The sequence below is a fragment of the Saccopteryx leptura genome, chromosome 5 (genome assembly GCF_036850995.1).
Source record: "Saccopteryx leptura isolate mSacLep1 chromosome 5, mSacLep1_pri_phased_curated, whole genome shotgun sequence".
NCBI lineage: Eukaryota > Metazoa > Chordata > Mammalia > Chiroptera > Emballonuridae > Saccopteryx > Saccopteryx leptura.
Window position 1 is genome coordinate 177,061,505 of NC_089507.1, and position 19,662 is coordinate 177,081,166.

The 19,662-nt window shown below is 40.2% G+C and overlaps 1 protein-coding gene across 1 annotated transcript in view; it reads right to left on the reverse strand.

Moving 5' to 3' along the window:
- KIZ (kizuna centrosomal protein) overlaps nt 1-19,662 on the reverse strand; it is a 131,135-nt gene that overhangs the window by 38,271 nt on the left and 73,202 nt on the right. The window contains exons 7-9 of the mRNA XM_066386976.1: nt 17,870-17,983; nt 9,800-9,947; nt 598-763 (exon numbers count right to left, since the gene is read on the reverse strand). Coding sequence (XP_066243073.1) covers nt 598-763; nt 9,800-9,947; nt 17,870-17,983 — 428 coding nt within the window. The remainder of the gene's footprint in view (nt 1-597; nt 764-9,799; nt 9,948-17,869; nt 17,984-19,662) is intronic.

The window sequence follows — 19,662 nt, forward strand, 5'->3', positions numbered from 1 at the left end:
TGAGCCTTAAGTCCTGTGCATGTAGATCAAATACATTCTGATAGCTGCCTTGAAAATACCACTACAGCAGTTTACTGACACATTTTAATTGTAATGCTAAGATAAGCACAATTTCTGGGTACTAAAATTGGTTTTAAATTTTGGGGTGCCTAAATTCCTTGACTTTTATTCATCTGTTTTGACTTTTATAATGTTGTGTTACAAAGACAATCTTAAAAATGTTTATAAATTACTAGTAAATTCTATTTAGTGATTATTGAAAACTTCACAGTACTTTATGGAATTATTTTAATGTAATCATCTTCATCTTTGTAGGATGATCAAAATTATCTACTGCCCAGGGATGAGTTTTGTTAAGATTTCACAAGTTATAAAAACTTAATTTATTGGAAATTCAGCATAACTGCAGACCTACAATTAGACTAAACAAAACCATACATTTATTGAAAGGTGTTATAGAACAAATAACCTATTATGCATATTAAAACAGAGGTATTCTCCAGTCCCCTTTATTTTATAGGCACACCTTAAAAAAGAGGGTGTCGTGTTGACTCTGAATGCATTTTTGCTGTGGACCAACCCTTTAACAATCGTTACCTTGTTCCCTTGTAAGAACTCTGTTGACCCACGGAGCGGGTTTTGCTTTCTTCATTTCGCTATTGTCATTCAGAATAGATGGCAGGCTGCAAGATGATTCATTACTGTGAATAGCCAAGCCGTCTTCACACTCTTCTGTAGGGGCGCTTTTCAATAATGCCTTGGCCTACAGTGTTTAAAAGAAAGCACAAGGAAATCAAAACAACTGTAGCTACATTCCCCTTCGTCTCAAAGACCCAGCTTTCAAATACAATTTAGGTTAAGTTTTACTTAGGATTTAATTTGCTTTCTGACATTTAACTGAAATTAAAATGTCTTCAAGATAAAATATCATCTGATTATTAACCAACAGAATTTAATTCTTTATAACAACTTACACTGAAAATAACACATTTTTTTGAGAACTGAATCTTATACAGAGTGTTCCTCTACTTGTGAAGTATGTATATGAGATATGACCATTTGGTTAATCTGGGCTTAGTTTATCCAAAATTTTCTCTTTCACTGCATAAATCCTTTGGTTTGGATTGAGAAAAAGCTATGGAAAAATGTGGTATCTCTATCCTTCTACAAATGGTCCCGAACTTCCTCCAAATGGGAAGATTGCAGGAAGACTTGGTGGCCGCAGAGGAGACACTAGGCAAAAAGTGAACTGTGTTAAATGGCAAGCATCAATCAAGAATGAAGCTGCTCTGCTGCTAAGTCTGCTGGGAGCTGGGGAAGCGCAACCACCAAGCTGCCGCCACCCGGGTTTCACCTCCTGTGTCCTGGGCAGGGAGGTGGGCACAGATTCTACCACAGCCAACATGAGAGGCAGCCAAAGAGTGGCGAGTAACAGGAGAGGGTAATACATACCTTTCTCTCTAGCTCTTTATTTTAATTTTTAAAATTGATTGATTGATTTTAGAGAGAGAGGAAGAAAGGGAGAAAGAGAAGGAGAGGGACTGAGGGAGAGGGGGAGAGGGGGGAGATGGAGAGGGGGAGAGGGAGAATGAGAGGTGGGGGGGGGCAGAGGGAGAGAGAGAGAGATCATCACCTTGTTCTACTTACTTGTGCATTCATTGGTTTATTCCTGTATGTGCCCTGACCAGGGATTGACCCTGAAACCTTGGTGTATCAATATGATGCTCTAACCAACTAAGCTACCTGGCCAGGGTTCTTAATTTCCAGGTCAGCACTCTTAAAAATATGCTGGTAAAGAGTAAAAGGACCAATGATGACATCGTCCGGCTACCAGAGTATGTGTTTCTTTCTCATTTCCTACTCAAAAGTAATTTGCCCAGGCGGCTGGGCGAGGAAACCTTGGTGTGGTTTCATTGGTATCTGACAACAGTAGTAAATATGTACAGGGCAGTGTCCAAGACAATCTATGGGGAACGAAGAGGAGACTCCGCACATTAATATGATGGAGCTGGACAAAGCCTCACAGGCCATTGTTAGTCCAAGAGCCAAGCAGTAAAAATATAATCATATAGTGAACAAGAGGGAAGATAATCTTTTCTTGTAATTAACATGAGAGAAGGCAAGGATGCCCTAACAGGAAGAATCACTGAGGCAGGACATGGAAGATCTGGACTTGTAAGTTTGGATTTGAAAATAGAAGGCCTTGAAAGCTCTGCAAGGTGCCTGCCCTCTGCCCTCTGCCTCCCTCAGACTAGCTGGCTTCCTGAGCCCACAGCCTATCCTAGAGGCTGGAACAGATGATCTCAGGGGATTTAAGAAGCTCTAGTCTCTTTGGCCAAAGGACTTACTGCCGAGTGAGCACAGGGAGCTTTTCCTCTGTTTGTATACAGTAGTCCTGCATTCATTCCACTGTGATGCCTCTCTGTTGGGATGATCTGCACAGGGCCCCTGTGTCTGCAGACTGGGATCAGGTGGGAGTGTTGCCCTTGAAGCTTAGGCCAGGGCTGGCTCCCATCACTGACTGCCATAGAGCCCCAATCTCAGCTGCTTACATAGACCACTGCTCTGAATCTGCTTCCAAAATCTTCCAAGAGAGGGGTGAAGAGTAGCATCAGCTCCCTGACTGTCACCCCTCCACCCTCCGTGGCTTTCTGTCCCACCCTGGTGTACCTCGTTTTTAGGGCTCTGCCCATCCTGATCTAGGCTCTCCACACAGGAGCTGAGCTCCTATGCTGTTTCTCCAGTAATCCTGGATATGAAAAGCAGTTTAAAATATGAACAAAAAGAACTGGCCCAAATTCTGTAGTTATAAAGCCATACTTTTTTCTTTCTGATATTTCCAGTAATCCAAACTTTCTGAGAGCACTCCAAATATGGATTTCTTCCCCATTTTACCTTATACAACAATAATAATTTCTTGGCAAGAGTTCATAATAGCCATTTAACACACATTTTAAAAATAAAATTGTTAAAGGACTAATGAAGCCTTCCACATTTTTACTATAGAGTTTGTAGACAATGAAAACTGTTTTGGATTGTCAATGACTCAGATTACTTCTCACTAGTCTCTCCATAATGATACACAATTTCTCTCACTGTTTTGTATAACCTTTTCATATGAGATTCTCCTCTGCTGTAGCTGGGTTCCAATTGGGCTTCAAAAGTACACAGAATAAAATGCTATAATAATACTGCAAACATCCTTCTGATGAGTCCTTACATGCTTGGTAGGAATACCACCACATCCAACAGTTCTCTACTGAGCCCTCTTTTTTAACCGTGGCGAGATAAATTAAGTGGTGAGCGTACTGCAGATTTTCATTTATCTTGTATATTTTATCCTGTTTATCTTCATTACTCATTACACATATATATTTCTAGGATTGCTTTTTTTTATAGGTAAGTTTATAAAAAGGCTTACCTTATAAGATAATTGTATGGATAATTTCTCAAAGATGAGTGTTTTATATCTATAATAATTTTGATGAACTATCAAATTATAACATGAGACAGTAGGCTTGAGTCTACTGGACCATGGTGCCAACAAAGAGCAGGAGCTCTGCCTAGTGGGCCATCACCCATCACAAAGGAACCCGCAGTATCAGTCCCAAACAAGGAGGGAGTAACAACAAGCAAGGCCAGAAACAAAAATCAACACAAATGCTCAGGAGGTTTCTAGTCCAAAACAACTTCTGCAGAGTCAGGGAAAACCTTTGTATTTTTTGTAGCTCTTTTAGAAAGGTGTATTTCTAAGGAAGCCCCAGTCTGAATGAGCTTACAATCTGAGACTGAAACACTAACCCACAACACTGACAGAGCAAAAGCCCAGAGCAGAGTGGGCAAGCTGCCCTACACATCCCATAGGGGTTTGCAGCACTCTGCAACCTGAAAAATGCCACCACACAACAGTTTTACCATTACCTTCTGATAATGCTTATGAATGGACGATGCATTGGTTTTAACTTATCTGTTAACTCATGAAGGCTCTTTGAGTTTATACATTTGGAGGCCAGGAGCAAAGGCTGGAGACTGTCTCACTGTTCATAGCAGTCTGAAGCCCAAGTCAATAACAACAAACTGGTCCTACACTTTCCTGCTTTCCCAGGAGCCAGCACAAAAAACTCAGAAACTCAGTGCTAAGGCACATATTTGCAAAATGACTGATGGTGATAACTCCATATTTCAGATCTTACAAAAGGTAAGTGCCATATTAATTACACTTAGCAGGATATCTTGGATTATTGGCTCAATTTTACTAGAATTTTTCTTAAAAGTTCAGTTTAAATATGGATCCCACTAGGTCTAGAACCCCAAGAGTTATCTAGGACAGTGTTTTTCAACTGCTGCTCTGCAGACTGGTTCGCCAGAAATTCCGTGCTGGTCCATGAAACAGTTAACCACTCTAATGTTGTATGAAGATTATAGACCCAGTGATCTTAGGTGTATTTGCTTATGCTCCCGGTGATTTCTGCCTAAGCAGTCCCTGAAATGATTCTATTTTCACCAGTCTCCAAGTGTAAAAGGGTTGAAAACCATTGATCTAGGCTGACTCTTCATTTATACCCAGAAACTTATCAATTGTGATACTCAAATACATAAATAGATGAATGAAGATATTAATGAGAAATACTTTGTGTCCAAAATACCACTAAAAAAAATGAAAGGGAAAAATCAAACTGCTGAAAATATTGCAACAAATTGTAAAAATTTATATAAAAAGAGTTCTTACAAGTTAATAAAAAATATTACTAACATAATAGAAAAATGAGCAAAGAACATAAATTGACAAATTATAAAAGAATACAAATGGCTAACAAATAGGCAGGGGAAAAATTTGACCTCAACTGTAAAGATCAAATGAACAAAAGAATTGGATGTCATTTGCACTTTTCAATGTGATGCTCAAAAAAAAAAAAAAAAAAAAAAAAGAGGTGACAGCACCCAGTTTCATAAAGAGCTTGGAGAAACATTTTCATACATCCCAGGTGACTCTGATGCCCTTACAGAGTGAGCAGGGCACAGCAATGCCTGAGGGATTCGTAAAACCTTTGACCTAACAACTTTACATGGAGGAATGCATTCTAAGTAGCATGGCTATTTGTAAAAAATTGAATCACTCGGATGTTCTCTGAAACCATTTTTGTAGAGGAAAATTAAAAATAACTAAGTCTCATTATCAGGAGCCTGGTTAAAGAGACTGGGATAGCTGTACAGGGTCTCTGCACAGCCATGTGAAATTATGTGGAACACGTGAGAGTATGAAAGGAAGTTCAAACTGTGACAAATAGGACAAAAAGCAGCTCTGTATACAAACAGGGTAACACATGTCAATACATTAAATAGCAAAACTATACACAACAATATCAAAGCTTAAACATGGAGAGCCATAGAACAGGCAATTTTCTTCTTTTTAGTTACTTTAACATTCCAAGTTTGTGTGTTTTTTCCTTGCTAGTTTTTTTAAAGAAAACATATGGCAGATAGAAAAAAAAATCTGTTTTTTGTGGCAGGTGGTACAAATACTGTGGACGGAATGGGGGGGGGGCAATACTAAACCAGACAAGCTCAGAGGAGACCTGCGTGGCAGCCTTACAAACTCAGTACCACATAGGATCGTCTGAAATTAAACTTTCTAACTAAAAGCAGTTCATGGCAAGTAGTCATGGCCTACGTATTTTGCCTCAGTTTCCCCTGGCAAAGGTCAGTCTTTACCTTAACTGAGCCTGCCTGTTGTCTCTTTGCATCTATGACAACACACCTCTGGAATGTCAAAGTAATTTCTTTCTCCCTCCCCACCCCTAAGAGTAGGACCACGCACCAAAGCAGAGACCACAAAACCCCTCACTGTTATTTTTATCATGTAGTTGCTAACTGCTAACTAGCCTACACCCACAAATGTGAAAGAAGTACATTTGTTTTACTTTTTCTGCAATTCTACAGCTTTGCTTTCTCCCATCCCCTTAATCTATCACCAGTGAATTTTATATAATTCCCTAAGTCTTCCTCTTTGATGCTGATGCATACAATAAGTGGTAAAACTGCCATTTTTGATGCATTTTCTCAAACTGTTGAGATTTTGCTTCCCGGAAATTGTCATCAGTTTGACTCAAATAAACTTATAAAAATTATCTACAGGTTTGGATGTTTCTTTTTTTTAACGTTTATTTACTGATTTCAGCGGAGGAAGAAGGAATATATATAGAGAGACAGAAACATCCATCTGCTCCTGCATGTGCCCTAACCGGGGATCAAACTGGAAACGTCTGCACTTCAGGATGATGCTCCAACCACCTGAGCCATCCGGACAGGGTGGTTTGAATGTTTCTTACCTTGACAATACAAACAGGAAGTATGGGAAAGCATTTAATAAAACTGAATCCCTTCTATATGTAAAGCAGCGCTATTAAGGCAGATACAGAAAGGCAAGAGAATTAAAAACCACAGATGTAGAGTGCCGATGACATTTCCCCTTATACAGATTTAATTGACCCTTTCTCAAACCCTCCTCTTGCACACTGGAAGTCAATTTTTCAGTATTTATAGAGAAATGCAAGCATCATCACTTAAGTTACTTTAAGTTCTAGAAAAGGAAGGGGAGTTTATGTAGTGATTAAAAGAGAGGGAAAGGAGTCTCCTGAGTCAGGACACAAAGATTCTGAGAGATGAACAAGAAACCAGCCCATCATTAGGGAGAGGTGAAGGGGTTTCTGTGACCAGTCCTACCTGTCTGATGTGTGCACGTGATAGGACAGGACTGACCTCCTCTACCAGTGACACCAGCAGACCACTCTGCTTTGCCTGGATTTCTCCCAGGTAGAAACAAGCAAGCATCACTTAAAAGAAAAGGAGTATCAAGGTGCTTTGTATTCTAATGAAGCATGAACTCCCTTTTTGTTCAGATAAAGTAATCACAAATGTTTCTAATTTAAAGCAGCAGCTCGATGATGTAATTGTCTAGCAGGTTGTGCGGGTGCTGTGGATCTCATCTAGTCTCAAGGGGCCATAATCCGAGATTCAGGGCTTTAATGATGTATTTACTCAAGAGATGGATTGACTCTCGCTGACAGCAAGGGGACCCACAGGTAAACATCATTTACATGTGGCTGTTTAATTAGCCATTTACTCAAGAGATCAAAGTAAATATTTCTGAGCTTCATTAGACTTTCACTTAACCAAGGAATTGCTAGTAGAGCTTTCTTAAATTTTGAAAATCTCGCTTTTAAGAATTTTATCTGTAGAGAAATATTTAACCCACATTATTTACTAAATGTATACATTGTTTCAACACAGGAAAACAACTCAAAGATACTTGATTTTGCTAATCATAAAAGGATGACGTATAAACCAAAACAGTTCTAGAACCAATAAAAGAATTTTGCCCTAAAAAGCCCCCAAGGCTTTCCTTGCCCATATTATTTCGGTAACATGGTTCTTTGGGGCTCTGCATTTCTTCAGATAGGACATAATTGTGAAACTGCTTGCTTACTTCCATCTTTAAAAATAGAGGCTGTCATTAATTTATTGGTATTTTTTATGATTCCAAGATGAGATCAAGTTGAATTAAAGGAACAACACAGAATATCCTTTAATTTCTAAGTTATTAACGGGCAGTTCCTCTAATTAATAATTGAGTTATTATTTAAAAATTATAAGTGGATTGATTGTTTGGAACTTGGAATATGTTTTCTAATATAGACAACATCCTTTAAAAAAAGATTAGATCACAAAGGGCATTCAACCAGTATTTACTTCAACTTTGACACAGCTGAGAGGTGACGTGCTTGCTGTAAACAATGTTATTACAAATTAGTACTAAATAAAATGGACAATAAAATAGGAAGAAGAAATCCTTCTTGAGATCTACATTTATTAACAAATGTGAAATGGTTCTACAAGACACAGGTTCTGTTATTCCTAAGGAACACTGTTTTTTTCTTAGAGAATATTCATACAAAGAGTATCATACCTCAACCAAAACAAAACTGTGTTAATTACTGAGTCACACAGGTGCAGTAAAGTGAAAATGTGTGCAAGTAGGATATACACAAAGTAATTTTTGAAAAGGAACATGAGATCCTAGAGAGGCACATGGGGACTGTAACTATAGCTAAAATAATTTATTACAGAAGAAAGAAGGGGAGAGGAAGGAGGCTAGAGGATGAAGAGATGGAGAAGGAAGGGAGAGAGGAGAGAAAGTGCAGGAAAAGGGAGAGCAAGGAGTGGAAAGGGGAAAGAGCGAAGATAAGAGAAGGAGGGGGGAAGGAAAAGGAGAGAAAGGAAGATAGAAGAGAGAAGGCAGATGAGGAGGAGGAGGGTTGAAACAATACAGTATGATGGTAATAATGTCTGTGAATTTGGGCTGGTGGGCATGGGATTGGTGGGTACACTGCATCACTCTATGTATATATGTTTGATATACTTTTAAAAAATCCTTCTACTCTCTTTGAGTTTAAGAGGCAAGGAAAGGGCAAGGACTTGAGAACTGAAAAGGCTCTGAAAGGCGTGAGGGGCAGTGGCAGACTCCGGACCACACAGCAACACAGGTGTATGACTTTGCGACAGAGTTGGCAAGGCAAGGCTCCAGGAGGGGCACATGTAGAATCTCTGAACTATGTGCATGATAAAAATAAAAAGTTAAAAAGAAAACCATATATTATGTATATGGGTGAAAAAAATCATACTGAAATAAGAAAAATTCATGACATCAAACTTTGGAGAAGAAAGACCATCTCCCCGACCATGGCTTTTCTAGGGAATGGCAGACTACGATGGGAATGCTCTAAATCTGGGCTCTGGTTCTGCCCCCTGTACTCCCCTCGGGAATCTGCTCCCCAGCTTCCAGTTCCTGTTCAGGGGTGTAACACTCTCCGTCTGCATCAGCTCCTAAATTCAACCCCTGCACGGCCCCTCCTCTGTGGTCTCAGTCCTAATCCAAGCAGGTGAAGTTCCCTAAGGCAGTGCAGTATTTTATAACAGCCCTGCTCAAAAACGCTCCCGTTGCTTACTAAAACCTTGCAAACTGAAAACATAAGCTCCCTAGCCTGGGCTGGACCCTGCACAGCTGGGACCGCACTACCTCGGACTGTCTCGGTCACCATCCCCAGCCCGGAGCCCACATTTCAGCCATAGTGGATGACTGGCTCCATTTCCTGAATATTGGTTGGCTTTCCTGGTCTGTTCTTTGGCTCATAACAGCCCTTCCTCTCGCCCTGCCCCACCCTGCACTCATAGCCTGTCTTTTAACGATCATCTCCCATGTCCTCAATTTCCTCCATTGTAAAGTCTGCCCTCACTGCTGCTCCAGATGGTTTAGCTCCCTTTTCTGAAGGCCCATACCTTATATTCTCTGCCATTTTCTTATTACATGTGTCCTACTATGCCATTCCCTGGAGTGAGGCCACATTTTATATTTTTCCCTCCAATGGATCTGGACTGGGGCCTGTGTACAGAAATGGATTGATACATAGTTGCTGAATTGACATAAATGACCACCATACAGTGTTTCTAAAGTACAGGGTAGAGAAAGAAAACCAGAATGCTACAAGATGCTTCTAATAAACTCCTTGGAAAATGTTGTGGTAGATGTGTTTAATTAGATAATCTCTAGGATCTGTATTAACTTGATGTAAAGGGGTAAAATTTCTACACCAAACAAGATGCAAAAGATCTGAGATCAGAAAGTTAAAAAACCCCACAGAACCTCACTTATTATTTTTTTCAAATACTATGTTAAGAACATAACTGTTGCCTTAAAACATTACCTTGTACATCTTGAAACTGTTTTTTAAAAACGACTAACCTTTGTGCTCTGGTCCATATTTTTGACTGGGAAGACTTCAGACAGCTCAGCTCCCTCTCCTTTGATAGAATCATCATCTTGTTTCAAGATGGCAACACCCTGACCCAGGTGTGCCCTTAAGATGCTTGAGGCTGGTGCTTGTTCACATCTATAAAACAGAAATTGGAGAAACAGTAGAGATTTCTAAGATTGAGTTTTCTAAGATTTCCACATTTTTAAAGACCCCGTAATATAGTAGAAGATAGGTTATACAGAAAAGTCCTACATACTCTGGATGAAGGAAATTTTTGGAGTCTAGGTATACATTCGTTCTATTTTGGTTATGATTTCACTGGTAGACGAGCATTCTCCACTTTGGCTGCATCTCGGAGCCACGTGGGAAGCTCTGTAAAATCTAGGGGTCTGGTGCCACCCCTACAGAATCCTGGAGAATTGGTCTAGGGTGAGGCCCAGAAATAACTATTTCTTTTTTTATTTTTATTTTTATTTATTCATTTTAGAGGAGAAAAAGACGAGAGAGAGAGAGAGAGAGAGAGAGAGAGAGAGAGAAAGGGGAGGAGCAGGAAGCATCAACTCCCATATGTGCCTTGACCAGGCAAGCCCAGGGTTTTGAACTGGCGACCTCAGCATTCCAGGTCAACGTTTTATCCCCTGCGCCACCACAGGTCAGGCTAGAAATAACAATTTCTTAAGGCTTAAAGAGTGTTCTAATGCGTAGCCATGGTTTCAAATCACTGCATATATGGTCAGGCTCCTCTTAAATGTAGTTAAGAGAAATAGATCACATTTCCATCCTTACAATAGTTTATCCTTGTTATACTCTTCCTGTGGTCTACTTATAATTAAAAAAAAATTAAGATAGTATTAGGAAAGACTCACAAAGTAAGTCTATCTTGCAGTCTAGACTATGATATTTAGATGCTAAGAGGAACCAGGGCACTTTAGAAAAATTCCCTATTCCAGGTCTGAGGCAAGAAATGTACAAGACAGCCTGGTGCACCTTATCATACCAGAAAGTAAGTCATGTCAGGAGCTATCTTGGAGGGGCTCCCGCTGGCCAAAAACAGGACAATGGACTGACACAGCTAGTATATAAAAAGCCATGACTTCTTTTAAAAAGTAAATAAAAATAAGGCCTGACCTGTGGTGGCGCAGGGGATAAAGTGTCGACCTGGAACGCTGATGTCGCCAGTTCAAAACCCTGGGCTTGCCCAGTCAAGGCACATATGGGATGTGATGCTTCCTGCTCCTCTCCCTTCTCCTCCCCTCACCCCCCTCTCTAAAATAAATAAATAAAGTCTTTAAAAAATAGTAAATAAAAATAAATTTAACAAGTAAAAACTGGCCCTGGCCTATTGGCTCAGCAGCTCAGTTGTAGAGCGTTGGCCCAGCATGTGCATGTCCTGAGTTTGATTCCTGGTAAGGGTACAGAGAAGAAGAGCCTATCTGCTTCTCCACCCCTCTTCTTGCTTCTCTCTCCCTCTCTCTCTCTCTCCCCCACCCCTCTCTCCCCTCCTGCAGCCATGGCTGAACTGGAGTGAGTTGGCCCTGGGTGCTGAGGATGGCTCTGTGATCTCTGCCTCAGGAGCTATGAAGAGCTTGGTTGCAACCAATGCCTCTGATGGGCAGAGTATCGCCGCCCCCTAGTGGCTTTCTGGGTATATTCTGATTAGGGCACATGTAGGATCTTGAAACTGTTATTTAAAAATGATTAACCTTTGTGCTCTGGAGGCAGTCTGTCTCTGCCTCCACTCCTCTCACTGAATAAAAAATAAAAATAAAAAAATAAAATAAAAAACTTGGATTTAGCATTAAAAAGGAAATAAATCTTGTCACATGCTAAACATAGATAAATCTTAGGGACATTATGCTAAGTGAAATAAGCTGGCCACAAGAAGCCAAATACTGTGTGATTCCTCTCACATAAGGTAGTCAAAGTCATAGCAAGAGAAAAGAGAACGGTGCTTGCCAGGGGCTGGAGGAAAAAGAAATGGAGAATTGTTTAACAGTATGGAATGGTTTTGTTTTTTTTTTAATTAATTTTTAGAGAAAGAGGGGAAGGGGGAGGGAGAGAGACAAATAGGGAGAAAGAGAGAGAAGCATCAATTTGTCATTCCACTTATTTATGCACTCATTGGTTGATTCTTGTATGTGCCCTGACTTGGGATCAAACCCACAACCTTGGTGTATGGGGACAATGCTCTAACCAACTGAGCTACCTGGCCAGGGAAGAGTTTCAGTATGTAAGATGAAAATGTTCTGGAGATTGATTGCACAATAATGTGAATGTACTTAACACTATTGAACTGTACACTTAAAAACAGTTAAGATAGTAAATTTTATGTTATGTGTATTTTACCACATTTAAAAATATAAACAAAAAAAAAACCCTTTGGAGACTGCTAGGGCAACAATCCATTATTCTAAAAATTGGTAAGTAAAGGGATAGAATCACACACATATTCATCCTGTCTTTGTGGTCATAAAATGCATTTCAGGATTACCAAGTAGTTAATGAGAGAAGTTCTTCCAACTAACAAATGCAGAAGAAATGAATGAATTAGAAGTCACCATTTTGAAAGTGAAAATTCATACATGTAGGAAATTATACTAATTTTCTGATTGCATAACAGTAGACTCTATATTAGAGACATCAGTCTGCCAATGCTCGAACCCAGGGATTTGTCTTAGCACCACTAACGAGAGATGACCAGATGTCACGTGCTGCCTGAGGAAGTATAATAAAAAGTATAAGCACCATCTATGATGTCAGCTAACCAAAAATAGCTGGTATGGACTATCACCATGTATCTGGATCAAACCACCAATTTACAGATAATATCTTTTGGTTTCTGATTCAAACAAAATTTAAAAAGAGTTTTTTGAGGTAATCAAAAACAACGATAAGTACTAGGTATTAAATAAAGAAAAATAATTTTGTTAAATAGTAATATATTAAATCCTTATATGTTAGAGATGTATTTGTGAGTATTTGTAAGTGAAATGTGTTTGTTTTAAACCACTGAAGAAAAAAAACTGGGAGAGGTTAAGATATAGAACAAGATTAGCAAAATGTTGATAACTGGTGTATTTGGGTCATGGGTACATGGATACTTCATTATACTGTTAAATCTACTTTTGTGACTATTTTAAAATCCTCAAAGTAAAATTTTTAAAAATAGTGTACTAATATCTGCAATTTACTTGGAAATACATAAAAATAAGATATGGAGATGGACAGATGGATGAATGAAAAGACTAAATAAACAGATAAATAAAATGTCAAAGGTAGAAACTGGATGGCAGGTACCTGGATGTTCACTGAAATACATTTCCTTTTACTTTTCTGTATGTTTAAAAATTTTCATAAGTGGGAAAAAAAAAAGTAAATCTAGGTACAATTCAGAACCTTCATTAATAAATCTTACCGTATTTTTCGCTCCATAAGATGCACCTGACCATAAGACACACCTCGGGTTTTAAGGAGGAAAATAAGAAAAAAAAAAATCTGAACCAAATGGTATGTTAAAATATTTAATAAAATACCATATTTTTTTGCTCCATAAGACACACGGGCATTTCCCCCTCCACTTTGGGGGGGGGAGTGAGTCTTATGGAGCGAAAAATATAGTCATTGTTATAACCTCTGCCTGATCTACTAACCCTAGTTTTCCCCAAGACTTGAATAAAGTGTAATGTATCACTGGAATCCTTGAACTTGTTTAAAAACTTCCCACAGAGCAATATCTTTGCAGATACATCTCCATGGACAAGTGAAATAAAGGACAAAATAAATAAATGGGACTGTATCAAACTAAAATGTTTTTGCACAACAAAATAAAAAGACAACGCACACAATGGGAGAACATATTCACCAATATGTCTGATAAGAGATTAATAATCAAAATTTATAAAGAACTTCTGTGCTTCTGGTCAATGCTCTAACCAACTGAGCTATCCAGCTATGGCAATATAAAGAACTTCTAAAACAACACTAGGAAGGTAAACAATCCAATTAAAAAATGGGGCCCTGGCCAGTTGGCTCAGTGGTAGAGCATCAGCCAGGCATGCAGAGTCCCGGGTTCGATTCCCAGCCAGGGCACACAGGAGAAGCGCCCATCTGCTTCTCCACCCCTCCCCCTCTCCTTCCTCTCTGTCTCTCTCTTCCCCTCCCGCAGCCAAGGCTCCACTGGAGCAAAGTTGGCCTGGGCGCTGAGGATGGCTCTGTGGCCTCTGCCTCAGGTGCTAGAATGGCCCTGGTTGCAACAGAGCAACGCCCCAGATGGGCAGAGCATTGCCCCCTGGTGGGCATGCCGGGTGGATCCCGGTGGGGCACATGTGGGAGTCTGTCTGCCTCCCTGTTTCCAACTTCAGAAAAATATAAAAACAAAAACAAACCAAAAAATGGGCAAAGGAACTGAATAAACACTTCTCCAAAGAGAACATACAGATGGCCAATAGGCATATGAAAAAATGTTCAACATCACTAATCATCAGAGAAATGCAAATTAAAACCACAATGAGACACCACCTCACACCAGTCAGAATGGCGCTCATAACGAATCAACACACAACAGGTGCCGGGGGAAGTGGAGAAAAGGGAACCCTCCTGCACTGCTGGTGGGAATGAAGACTTGTGTAGCCTCTATGGAAAACAGTATGGTGTTTCCTCAAAAAATTAAATATGAAACTGCCTTTTTAGGAATATATCCAAGAACCCCAAAACACTGATTCAGAAGAAGATATGCACCTTCATGTTTACTGCAGCATTGTTTACAATAGCCAAGATCTGGAATCAGTGCAAGTGCCTGTCAGTGGACGAGTGGATTAAAAAGCTGTGGTACATATACACAATGGAATACTACACGGCTGAAAAAAAGAAGGAAATCTTACCTTTTGCAATGGCATGGATGGACTTGGAGATTATTATGCTAAGTGAAATTAGCCAGGCAGATAAAGACAAATATCATATTATCTCACTGATATGTGGAATCTAATGAACATGGTGAACTGAGGAACGAAATAGAGGCAGAGGTGAGGTCATGAGGAACAGAGGGACAGCTGTCAGAGGCAAGGGGAATGAGAGGATGGGAGTAGAGAAGGTGAAGGGATTAGTGAAATTATATCTACGTAACACAGAGATACAGATAACAGGACAGCACATCTCAGAGGGAAGGAATCAATGGGAGGGGGACACAGGGGGTATAATGGGGGCACATTGTTGGGGGTGAGGGTATTATATTGAGTGGGACACTTAATCCATTTTAACATAATACATTTAAAAATTAATAAAAAAAATGCTAAAAAAGAAAAAACAAACTTCCCAGAATGATTCTGTTTTCTGGCTAGTTTGGTAGAAGTCCCCTCAGTTCTGACCAGATCTCAGTGATGTCTTAATACCACCCAATTCCTTTATTCTGATTCTATGTAAAGAACCTGTATTTGCCACTGTATTTTGTTTCACAACAGATTTTCCTACTGAGAAAATGCCCTCACAGGCCACCAGCAAATTTTAGTCTAGTCAGCTGGTATATTTCTCATAATGAGTAAATTAACTGTGTTTCAGGCCAGACAGCATGTCTCGTTAGGTTGAATTAAATGTGAAAATAAGTTGGGTTAGGATGAATTAAATGAGTTAAATGAGTTGGGTTGGATTAATTATCAGAGGCCAGCCTGTCTAGTGACTGTGCACACTGGTTTTGCAGGGGCAAAGTCAAGCGAGACTCTGGTTACTAATAATCCCACCAACTGTGACTATTATTTGGGTCCTGGCACGAAAAATCCAGCTAAGATTTCATGTAATTATTATATAGACTCCACAAAAAGACAAAACGCATTAATGGACTTGCATGGGGTCAAATAGCAGATAAACTATCGAAAGAGGTACAGCATCTAGAATTTGTGATTTCTGTATAGCTAAGCCCACATGAAGGCACAAAACCAGGCCCTCTTGCAGATTCATTTCAGGACAGATTGGGCAAGGAGTGCAAGAGCCATGGCCATCCTTGCAGGGAGTCTGTGAAAAGGAGCCATATGATTGGCCAAGCTTTTCGTGGCAGGGTCCTTTCCGAGACTGTTATCTGACTTCCCCATATACTCTTTGCTGGCGTCCAACACACACTAGATTTCTGTTGAATTCTACTCTAAATGAAATCATGTCGTCCTCCCTATTTATATCGTTACAAGAAGCAGCCTCCGTGGCACATGAAAGGGACAGAAAATGACATCGGATGTGAGATGACTAGACCTAACGTCCCTCTCCCTTGCTCAGCCAAAAGAGGTCCTTTCAGGTGGGCTTTTCCAGATACTCATATGCCAACCACACTTGAATAACAATTTGTTCTTTACTAGTAAATGGTAAGAATATATATATTTTAATAAGAAGAAATGCAGTCTCCAAAATAAAAATCAGAGTCAGGACACTGGTAACATTTGTGCACTATGAATTCGGCACTTGCCAGGTGCCAGCACTGAACAAACCATTACACGTATTGCACATGTATGTGAACTAAACAGTCCAGATGCCACAAAGATTCTGAGGTCATGGGAGGAAACCCAGACAGTCTAACAGGGGGGTAGCGGGTTTGGAATAGATTCCTGATTGACTTAGGAAGGATGTACAAGAAGCATGACTCACATGTGTCAACTACCCTGTAAACAAACTTCTCTCTCATCCCAGCTTTATGGCCATTTACAACACATCCTCTGAGTGGTGGCTCTCAAACTTGAGTGGTTTGAGTTCCCTTAAAGACTCATTAAAACCCAGATGGCTGGGCTCACTCCCAGATTCCTCATTCAGTGGTCCTGGGTAGAGCCTGAGAAGGTGAGTTTCTGTTCCCAGGTTTTACTGATGCTGCTGATGTAGGTACCATACTTGTAGACTGTAGACCTGTATCTTCTAGACTGGGAGCCTGTATCACTAGCATGACCTTGGAAATTCAGGAATCCAACTGGGGTTTGGACCTGCCAAGGACATCCCTCTAGGCCAGGCATGGCCAACATACAGCCTGCGTAATGAGTTTATGCGGCCCGCGATTAAATTTTTAATATTCTCCGCCACTTTAAAATTTCAGCTACTCATAAGCGGAAGCTTCTTTGATTATTGGAAATAGAGATATTTAAGAAGATAGTGATATGTGGGAAAGAATTCCGCATGTGACTAATCTAGGGTTAACTTCTAATAATTGGTTAAATGGATTCAAGATACTTATTTTTTAAGAAAATTCCATTATAAAGATTTACAACTTTTGTACTCATCTGTACTCGATATGAACTGTTTGACGTTTAGCGGCGATGTGAAACCCAAGTTCTTTTAGGCAGAGTTTGCCAGTGCGCACCCAAGGTCAAACAGTCGTTATTTTTGTGGTCAAGTGTGCTGAATCGAGTGGCACTGTAGCATATGCAGTTGATAACTGAAAATGTGTCCAGGCTGTTTGTAAAACAAAATAATTGTTTTATTTGTGATATAACCCCTTCAAGCTCATTCTATTAATTAAAAATGTTGTTTCGATTGATTGTGATACAGTTTGGATATTTATACGTATGTAATTAATTTTTATTAAAATAATATTGTATATTAAAATTTTTTAACTCACATTTATTCATAAATTACATAATAAAATTTTGTTTACTTAAAATAATCGCTTTTGTATTTAACATTTTTTAATTTTAATATTTCATCCGGCCTGTGAAAAAAGTTTTCTTTCTAATCTGGCCCAGGGGCAAAAACTGTTGCCATGCCTGCTCTAGGCCGTGGCTATAGAGGTTATATGTTGGGTTGCTCTCCCAGGTATGCTAATGTGACATATCCAAAGGCTATCCGACCATGTGAGCCCTTAAAACGTTGAGATAAGCACAGACTGAATGAATATATCCAGTTAACAATTAGAATTACCTTTACAAAGAAGTAGATGGTGAAGTTGGTAAAAAATTTACACCGATGACTACACGTGTCCACCCCAGTGCTGACCATATGGACTAGTGTTTTGCAACTCTGTGACCCTTTTCTTAAAAGCACCTGGGAGCGTGACAGGCCGCCCCATCACAGCAGGGGTTTCAGGACAGTAGTACCTGACTTGCTGGGCACTGCTGCCTCTCCCAGGGGACAGACTCCGAGGCTGGTAAAGGACAGCTGCTCCACGGCCTTCAAGGTCTTCTTTCAGAACGTCACTGTGATCCCAGAGTCTATAAAATAACACAGGTACTGCATGAGATGTTTATCTAAGCACAGCCAGCCAGCTTCTAGAATAGATGGTGGTTCTTTGTGGTTTATTGAAATATATCTGTAACATAATTTAGACATAAAAATGCAGCAACTAGACCGTCTAGTGACAAAGATGTAAAACAAGCAGTTTGTGTGTATGTGCAGTTTTACAGCCATCAGAGGAAGTAACTTTTAACCCTCTGAAGACTTTAATGATGACCAAATCCATAGCTGTGCAATCTCATTCCTCATTCCACATTCCACTTGACTGATAGCAAGGCTAGATAATCTTAACAGCAGAAAAGGCTAATTTTATATTGTCAATCATAGCAAAGTTAGATCTCCACAACTCACGAAATTTACTTAAATTGTCGCTGCTAAGAAATTGAAAACTGCTGGCTGAAGTATAGGTTATGTCCTCTATTTCTGAATGCAGAAAAATGACTATTATTTCCCCATTTAGGTTCCTCTGCAATAAAATTTTCTTTATTCTTAGTGAGAACAGGAAGTCATGGAAAGAGAGATTTAGCCGCCATTACTGACTTCCAGTCTACTGAGGGACTTATAGAGTCTAATAATTTGGACGCTCTTTTAGGTTAGGTTTGTCATGGTATAATTATGGTAGCCTCCAAACAAACTGGTTATAACTTCCTTTTTTTAAAAAAAAAAGTCTATTTTGGGAAAAGAATGATTCTAAAAAGCTAGGATCCCTGGCTGGTTGGCTCAGTGGTAGAGCGTCGGCCCAGCCTGTGGAAGTCCCGGCCAGGGCACACAGGAGAAGCGCCCATTTGCTTCTCCACCCCTCCCCCTCTCCTTCCTCTCTCTCTCTCTCTTCCCCTCCCGCAGCTGAGGCTCCATTGGAGCAAAGTTGGCCCGGGCGCTGAGGATGGCTCTGTGGCCTCTGCCTCAGGCGCTAGAATGGCTCTGGTTGCAACAGAGCGACGCCCCGGATGGGCAGAGCATCACCCCCTGGTGGGCATGCCGGGTGGATCCCAGTCGGGCGCATGCGGGAGTCTGTCTAACTGCCTCCCCGTTTCCAGTTTCAGAAAAATACAGAGAAAAAAATTAAATAAATAAATAAATAAATAAATAAAATAAAAAGCTAAAAATGAAGATATTAAAGGCAAAAACAGTATTTTGTTGTTTTAAGAAGCCAATCACTTATGTAGTTGGGAATATTCAACACATACCTTCTAAAGAAAAGGAAACAACTTATAAAACAATATGACCACATGACACCACAAGGATGAAAAGAGACGTGCTCTGCCCGTCTACTGGAGGGTAAGTGATAAGTGCAGGCCCCGGCCCACTCCTGCTCGGAAGCAGGCTTCTTCCCTGGGCAGGAAATACAAATGACAGGAGTACAGGCCCTGCTCTGGACTCTGGTCCCCATCAGTGCTCCAGCTCCTTGCTAAGTCCGAAGCTTTCATTTAAACTCTAAGTCTGGGTTGTCGGTCCCTGTAGGCCAGACCTTGTGTTGGGTCCTTTGTCCACTCTGAGCTCTGCTGCCCCAAACCTTCCAGACTCCTGGCCTATGTGACTTATAGTACCTCTGAATACCCTCCCCCTTTTTGTGTGATAGAGACAAGGAGAGAGAGGCAGAGAGAGGGCCAGACTGGGACAGACAGACAGGAAGGGAGAGAAATGAAGAGCATCAATT